Source organism: Mytilus trossulus, chromosome 9 (assembly GCF_036588685.1).
Source record: "Mytilus trossulus isolate FHL-02 chromosome 9, PNRI_Mtr1.1.1.hap1, whole genome shotgun sequence".
Classification (NCBI taxonomy): Eukaryota; Metazoa; Mollusca; class Bivalvia; order Mytilida; family Mytilidae; genus Mytilus; species Mytilus trossulus.
In genome coordinates, this window is record NC_086381.1 from 23,581,635 (window position 1) to 23,590,035 (window position 8,401).

An 8,401-nucleotide genomic window follows, 5' to 3' on the forward strand; every position below is an offset into this window, starting at 1 on the left:
CATACTATATACCGACAGCGTGTGCATGTGTATCCCAGTTAAATACAAACAGATCTAAAACAATAATTTTATGAGTATGAGAATGAAAATTATGGTCTGGTTTTTTTTGTATTTCTGCCCACTTTAATTATGAATAAAAACTGTTACAAAATTGTTTATTTAACACAATTTGTAATAAAATTTATATCATACCAATTTCAATATGATAATAGAAATTTACAGTATTCATTTTGACAGTTTTTTTTGGGTATAATTCCACTGAGTTTGCTTATCTTGTTGACTTTTAATTTTCAAAAAATGTGATTGAGTATAATGGTATTTAAAAAAAAAAATATTCCACGCTTTTGATAGCTTGTTGGGTGTTATGAACAATAAACATTTTGAAAATTCTTTAAAGCCAAAAAATATAAAACATGTATATTACACAATCATTGATTTTAAGATGTAAGTCACACAGTGTGTTAAACTATCGAACCTTATTGCGAAATGTATGTATTATATTTAAATAGTTAAAATTGAATGCTTCATTGTATTTCTATACGTCACAGTTATTATTTATGTAGTTTCCAAGTAGTTATATTGAATTCCAATATTGAGATAGTGAGAATAATCTACATGAATTTCAACAGACAATATGTATAATGCGATTTTAGTCTTACTTTTTATCATAGGTGAGTTCAGTAACGATCATATTATTGTTTAATCGCAAAAAGAGACAATCAACATGTACCACTGTATACACTATAATTTCATTATTACAGGAAGGGTCAGTGTCTACACATCCGGGAACATGTAGTAGCCTATCGTTCGTTCATATACCAACATCAGAATACCTTATATCATATGCCAGCTGAATAATAATTGCAACAGCAGTTCACCGCTGTTCGTAAAAAGATATAAATGGAATAGAACTCATAGTTTTATTAACAAAAGTTCAAAAATCAAGTATATATATAATAACATTAACGGTACAAGTTTTCCTGCACCAGATGCGCATTTCGACAATACATGTCTCTTCAGTGATGCTAGTAGCCAACATTTTTGAAATCCAAAGCTTATATTTAAAATGAAGAGGTATAATCTGAAAGGTCCAAAAAGTATAGCCAAATCCGTGAAAGGAATCAAAGCTTTGCATGAAGGAGACACATTCGTTAATTTATAATCATTTCTAACATTTTGTAACAGCAAATTTTATAACACAAAAACATCCGTATTTTCATGATAGTAACGAAGTACTGGCTACTGGGCTGGTGATACCCTCAGGGACTAACATCGACCCAGTAGTAGTAATAACATTAAGTAAATCATAGCCAAACCTTGGAAAAGTATTCAAGTATATGAAGTCGCACAGCAAATGACAAAAACAAAAGGATTAACATTCCAAGGTTGGGTTTAAAAAAACCTAAATGTAATTGAAATGGTTGCGGTATCTTTTATAATTTAGTTAATCGTACCAAAATAATAACAATGAAGTTGCTGATAACTTTCTCGAAAAGCATATCAAATCATAGTATTCAAGAAATACCGAAGAGCGACACATTTGTGAAGTTGTTCATGAATTTGTTATTTTGAAACATAAACTGTTAAAGTTAACACGAAGAAAAGAGGCTCGAAAAATTACCAGAGGGACAGTCAAACTCATAGAACGAACTTAACTGACAACTCCATTTTTTTTAAAAAGAAAGACAAATAGACAAATTATAGTACACAAGACACAACATAGAAAACTAAAGACTAAGCAACAGGAACCCCAATAAAAACTGGGGTGATCTCAGTTTCCCGGAAGGGTAAGCAGCTGCCATGTAATATAGTGTGAACTAATCAAAATAAAACAAATTATAAACGTTGATCAATAAACAATTAATTTGATCCTGAAGTAGGAAAACTACTCAATTCACACCTATTACAACAGTTTTCCCGCGATAACATACTGTACATGGTGAAAATAATAAAATAGTTGTAACGCTCTTTATAAGAAAAATTATAGCTTATATATATGCCATATTTGTTCAGCATGCTAATGGATAATAAGTACTATTGAAAAATATATCTAAAGTATCTATGTCATATAATATAAAATAAGAAATATATTAGAAATAACATGTGCCTATAAATTTTGTATTTTAAAGCACAAAGAAAATGATAAATAAAATATTTATTACATTGCATTGTCTAAGGTATATGATTAGAAATGTTATGTTTTCGTTTCGGAAATACATAGAATAGCTATTTACAGGAGATCCTTTTCAGGTAAAATAAACAAAGCCGAAAAACCAGAATTGAGTATACTGTGGAATATATATATACCTGCTATTAATATATGTGTAATTATAACAATATTTTTATATCATAACAATCAGTATCTTTTCAGTAAAAATTGAGACCAAAACATTTTGATAGCCAACACTTTTATGTAAGTGTTTATGAGCTCACGAATGTCACAAAGAAAAGCCAAACCGTATTCTGATACCAGCAATTTCAAATAAATTGAATCTCTTTTTATATTGAAAATATAAGCAATTGAAATGGCAGTTCTTTATGTGCGTTATAATCAGTTAGTGTAAATCATTTGCCTCAAAAAGAGTTGCCTGTTATAATGCTGTCTTTGCGTGAATGGCTTTTTATACTCTCTTTGTTGTTTCCTTATTTTTGACTCGTTTACGAGTTAACTAAAAGCTTTCAACATAATCGTACAAAATATTGTGTTTAATAGTTCTTATTTTATTTTGAAGACGAAGTATTATGTGATATCTGCTACAAGTACAGCTATTATTACAGAAATTATTACTACTCCTACTGTAGTGGGTATTGTAGCGGATCATTTGGAACAGAATATTGTACTTACTATGATTATAACTACGGAAGCTATGTTATGTAAGTATTAGTCATGTTTATTTCAAATCAATGAACAAAAGCTATTTTTTTGTTGTTGCTGCGCATCATATTTATTTGTTTGTTTTCGTATATAATTGTTTATAGCAAAAATCCGACCACTAGTTTAAAGACCGTACGGTGACCTGTGTTGCGAACTTCGTCTTTGGCGGATAGGTGTCTCATTAGCAATCATACCACATCTGTTTTACGATATAAACAAACAAACTAACAAATTCATACATGCCGACGATATTATTGCCTAATAACTACACGATTCGCTCGTGTATGTAACAACGTATTAGTTTTAGCGAAAGAAATCTACGAATAACTGAAAAATTATTACACCAGGGTTTTTAGTTACACAAACTGGTCAAACCATTTACTTAATTATATCATAGGTATTAGGAAATCATTCGTAAAAAAAATACAGACATCTTATACGTTCAGGTATTTCCCATCCAATCTGTTATGTTAATATTCTTCCCAAAGAACAAACATGACAGGATTCACCTCAAAAACATTGAAAACCTCTAAACAGACTTATTTTGGCTTTAAGGTGGCCAAACAACTTGACTAAAATTAATTTGACTCGTTTATTTTTCATAAAATGTTGACAAAATATTTACCTATAGCCTTTGACAAAAATACAAAAATTTCAAATAAATTGAACCACACATTTTCTCGGATGTTTAGATATATAACAGATTAATAACAATAATTGTGATCATCGAAAAGCTTATAATTTCCTTACCAATACAACGTGATTAAAACGTTCAGCCGAGTTATCTCTTTGTAGTGCTATTAAACATCTTGATATTGATTCACTTATAGGGTCTTTGATCAGAAATAGACACATTTATTCTAAAACGAGTTGGTTGCATGATACGGGTTATGTTCTCATATATTTTATGACGGCATGACACTGAACCGCTAACGGGAGGGATTGTACTTGATATGCATACGATTAAGACATAATCTTACAATCAGTTTAATTGAGATGTCCTTTCAGTTACTGCTAGAAGTTATGGATAATTGTCATTTTGTTCAGTTTTTTTAGTTACCTATATAGCTAATCTGACATCGGATTCGGAGATTCTGACTTCTTTAAAACTGAGTTTTACTGTGCATATTGATATGTTATTGTTTTTTCTACAGTAGCTAGATGTATTGGGGGAGGGATGAGATATTAAAAAAAGCGATTTTTAACCCCGACGCATTTTTGCGCCTGTCCGAAGTCAGAAGCGTCTGGCCTTTGTTTGACTTGAATGATTTTTAATTTTTGTTTCTTTTATAAAGTGGGGTGTTTTTAGTGTGACTTCCATTATCATTGAACTAGTACATACTTTGGTTTAGAATCCAGCTGAAGCACACCGCCGGGTGCGTGATTTTCTCGCTGTATTGAATACATGTTAATAGCCTTCGACTGTTTTATGCTCTTTAATCGTGCTGTTGTCTCTATGACACATTCCCCAATTCCATTCTCAATCTAATGCATATATTTGGACTTTTTTTAAAATTCAGTAATGAAAGAGGGACGAAAGATACCAAAAGGACAGTCAAATGAAGATAGTTGATATACGTATTCAACATTTTAAAGAACATTTTACTATTAACAATAACCACAATAAACCTATTTCTCGTATCAAACATAAACGAAAAGAACTAGCCAAGGAATTTGTTTTTGTCGCGGCCGATAAAGCTGCTAATAATATTATTATTGTTTGACGTACATTTTACATTGAGGTTCTGAAAAAGGAAATCACTAATTCACCAACATTCCAACTGACTCCATTTTCAGAAAACAAAGTCTGTAACAAACATAAACTTTTAGCCACCGCTTTACAAGCAGAGCCAAATAGAATGAAAGTCCCAACTATGTATTGGCTTCAAAAGCTACACAAAACCCCTTACAAAAATAGATTTATTTCGTCTTCAAGCCATTGTTCAACTACTAAATTATCTATTCTTCTTACCAGCACACTTGGTACAATTAAACACCTAATAATAAATTGTTCAAATAAGGCCTTCGAAAATAGTGGAATAAATTACTTTTGGAAGTACTTGATAAATTGCATGCTTATATTGGTGATTTTTAATCTGTTCAAAGTTTTGTTTTTTTCTATCCTGTATACCACATTGCCTCACATTCTCATTAAGAAAAAATTCACACACCTTATTAAATGGGCATTCAAAAAATCAGAATGTGAATATATATGTTCAAACTCTTTTAGGTCATTTTTTAGTAGCAATAAATAAAAAAAACTATGTTAATTGGACATGCTTTGATACTATATATGCCCTTGAATTTTTACTAAATAACATTTTTGTTCGCTTTGGGGATTCCGTATATCGTCAGATTATCGGAATTCCAATGGGGACTAACTGTGCACCACTTCTTGCGGACCTGTTTTGTATAGTTATGAGTTACAATTTATGACAAAAATAAGCAAAGACCCATCGAAACAACATCTGATAAACAAATTTAATAAAACTTTTAGATATTTGGATGATATTTTGGCTCTCACTAATGACGACTTCAGTATGTATAGTAATGAAATTTATCCTGTTGAACTTACTTTAAATAAAGCTAATACTAACAATGACCACTGCCCTTTTCTCGATCTTGATATCTATATCACTAACGGAAAGCTGAATACTAAAATTTATGATAAAAGGGATGATTTTTCATTTCCTATCGTTAATTATCCGTTTTTAGATGGTGACGTTCCCTTGTCACCATCTTACGGTGTTTACATATCTCAACTTGTACAATTCGCTCGTGTATGTAACAATGTTTAAAATTTTAACGAGATAAATGTATGTATTACTGAAAAATTATTACCCCAGGGTTTTCGATATCACAAACTAGTCAAAACATTTACTAAATTTTATCATCGGTATAAAGACATCATTAGTAAATATTGCTCAACATGCAGACTTCTAATACGTTCAGGTATTTCACATTCAATTTTTTATGGAAATATTCTTTATAAAACACAAAGGTGTCAGTATTCACCTCAGAAACTTACAAAACCTTTGAATAGACTTAAAAAGAAGGGATATAATAACGATACTGTTGTCAAGTCATTAAAGGTTGCATATTTTGGAGTTAATATTGAGTCACTGATAAGGTCTTTGCATCGGTACTAAACACATTTATTCTAACAGTTGTTGGCATGACACGGGTTATGTTCTTCTCATATATGTTATGATGGTATGACACTAAATCCCTAACGGGAAGGAGTGTACCTGATGTTCATATGGTGAAACCATAATCTTTCAGTCTGTTTAATTGAAGTCTGGAGCTAATATGTCAGTTAACTAGTAGTCGATTGTTATTTAAGTATTATTGTCATTTTGTTAATTTTCTATGGTTACATCTTCTGACATCAGACTCGGACTTCTCTTGAACTGAATTTTAATGTGCGTATTGTTATGCATTTACTTTTCTACATTGGTTAGAGGTATAGGGGGAGGGTTGAGATCTCACAAACATGTTTAACCCCGCCGCATTTTTGCGCCTGTCCCATGTCAGGAGCCTCTGGACTTTGTTAGTCTTGTATTATTTTAATTTTAGTTTCTTGTGTACAATTTGGATATTAGTATGGCGTTCATTATCACTGGACTAGTATATATTTGTTTAGGGGCCAGCTGAAGGACGCCTCCGGGTGCGGGAATTTCTCGCTACATTGAAGACCTGTTGATGACCTTCTGCTGTTGTTTTTTATTTGGTCGGATTGTTGTCTCTTTGACACATTCCCAATTTCCATTCTCAATAAAAGAGAGTTCATCTGACCTTTAACTCATTTTCATGGTTCGTTGGATAGGTCTGTTCCCAGAAACTGTAAGCAATACATGTAGGAAATGATTAAATTAGATGTTTTGAATGATTGTAAGACGTCCTTTTTTCTGACATTGTACTTCTTAATTTGGTTTCATTTAGATGCATGCTTATTCATATTGTTAATTTTTATGAATTACTTGTATTATAACCATTTTCGTAAAGATTCTTGGCATGAATTAAATCAGGTCCATTAAATCAGGCAACGTAATATTGCGTGTTCAAACTTGTTTTGTACAAAACCAACACTATTAACGGTTTTTCATGTCGTGCACATGTAAAGTAAACTAGCAAAGGTAATGAATATTAAATATTTTTCATAGTTCCGGAGGTGCCATAGCAGGATTGGTTATCGGTGTATTGGCAGCAGGAGCCATTTTTGTTGTAATTGTTGTTATATGTATAAAAGGAGGATGTAACAAAGGCAGACCAGGCAGAGTTATGACAACAACAGGTGGAGGCATAGGGACACATGTGGCTGTCACAAACACCAGTCATAACCCAGGTAAAAATATATTGATAAGGGATGGTATACATATTTGTTATGATTATCTAATTTTGGGCAGATGCATATGTACGCAGGGGTTTGATTACTTATTGTTATTATCAACATTGTTTAGAGGTTTTATGAAAACAATTTTTAATTTACAATATTTTGTTTTAAAATTTCAGGATATATGCAGCCTATGCAGCCTATGAATCAATATGGATATTCTGCCCCACCTCCTGCGTACGGCATGATGTATCCACCAGCACAGCAGGTTTCGCCAGCTTATCCGTCGGCTCCTGGAATACAGCAGGGGTACGGTGCACCTGCCCAACCACAATATAATCAGCCAGTCTTTGGCAATTTGCCACGTGCTAATATGTGACAAATTGTTTATATTAATTGCATTTATTTTTGCACAACCTTTATAATTGCTTAATATGTTAGTTATTGAAACAAATTGTATTTAATTAGCACTTACTATTAATGTTTCGTTAAATTTGATGACGATTATGTATTGTTTTTGAACATAATATTTATGAATATTTACAAAAGTTTTTAACACTAGATTCTGTTTTGTGTCGACTAGTTTACAATATTAATGCAAAAAAACCGGTACATGGTCGTTAATCTTTGATGTTTATTGTAGACTAATTGTAGGAAACACGTGTGATACAGAATGATATCGGTGTTAAACCTTGTTGCAATTACCATTGGTGAAAAATAAACTCATCATAGATACCAGGACTAAATTAAACTATACTAACGATACTTTTTGGTTTGCATTTTTATTTTCCTAAAAATTCGCTTAAACATATTAATTCAACTTATTTTGGTAATGAATGGATTAAATGGACCGTTTTGTCATGTTCATGATCAAGGCTCACTTTATAAACTGACAGGGTGTGTCTGTGTCTCTACTTAAAACACAAACAGATCTAAAGCTTCATTTAAATGCAAAATTTTATAACTTTTAAATAAGTGATTTTAACTCCAAATAAATAACAGTGATTTGTTTAACGGTTTTTGTTAACGTTAAGCTGAGAGAAAATACTTTGACCTGCATGTTTTTCTTTTCACTGCCTTAAAAAGGTTTATTATTGTAAGATTTCAACTAAAAACATAATATGTGTATGCATATACAGTTACAACACATTTTTTTACGACATTCGATAAAGAATTTATCACTTTAAAGTCTT

General features: G+C 31.5%; 1 protein-coding gene across 1 annotated transcript; it reads left to right on the forward strand.

Moving 5' to 3' along the window:
* Positions 1–504: 504 nt before the first annotated feature.
* LOC134683722 (cysteine and tyrosine-rich protein 1-like) lies at positions 505–7,655 on the forward strand. Its single transcript, XM_063543038.1, has 4 exons — positions 505–671; positions 2,733–2,874; positions 7,039–7,220; positions 7,388–7,655. The coding sequence occupies exons 1-4, from the start codon at positions 635–637 to the stop codon at positions 7,585–7,587; spliced, it is 561 nt and encodes a 186-aa protein (XP_063399108.1). The 5' UTR covers positions 505–634; the 3' UTR covers positions 7,588–7,655.
* Positions 7,656–8,401: the final 746 nt, after the last annotated feature.

Excerpts from the sequence above, each read along its gene's own strand:
- LOC134683722 (XM_063543038.1), top strand. The coding sequence starts at position 635 with ATGTATAATGCGATTTTAGTCTTACTTTTTATCATAG. Across the intron at positions 672-2,732 it reads AGTCTTACTTTTTATCATAG|ACGAAGTATTATGTGATATC; the intron begins GTGAGTTCAGTA and ends TTTATTTTGAAG. Across the intron at positions 2,875-7,038 it reads AACTACGGAAGCTATGTTAT|TTCCGGAGGTGCCATAGCAG; the intron begins GTAAGTATTAGT and ends TATTTTTCATAG.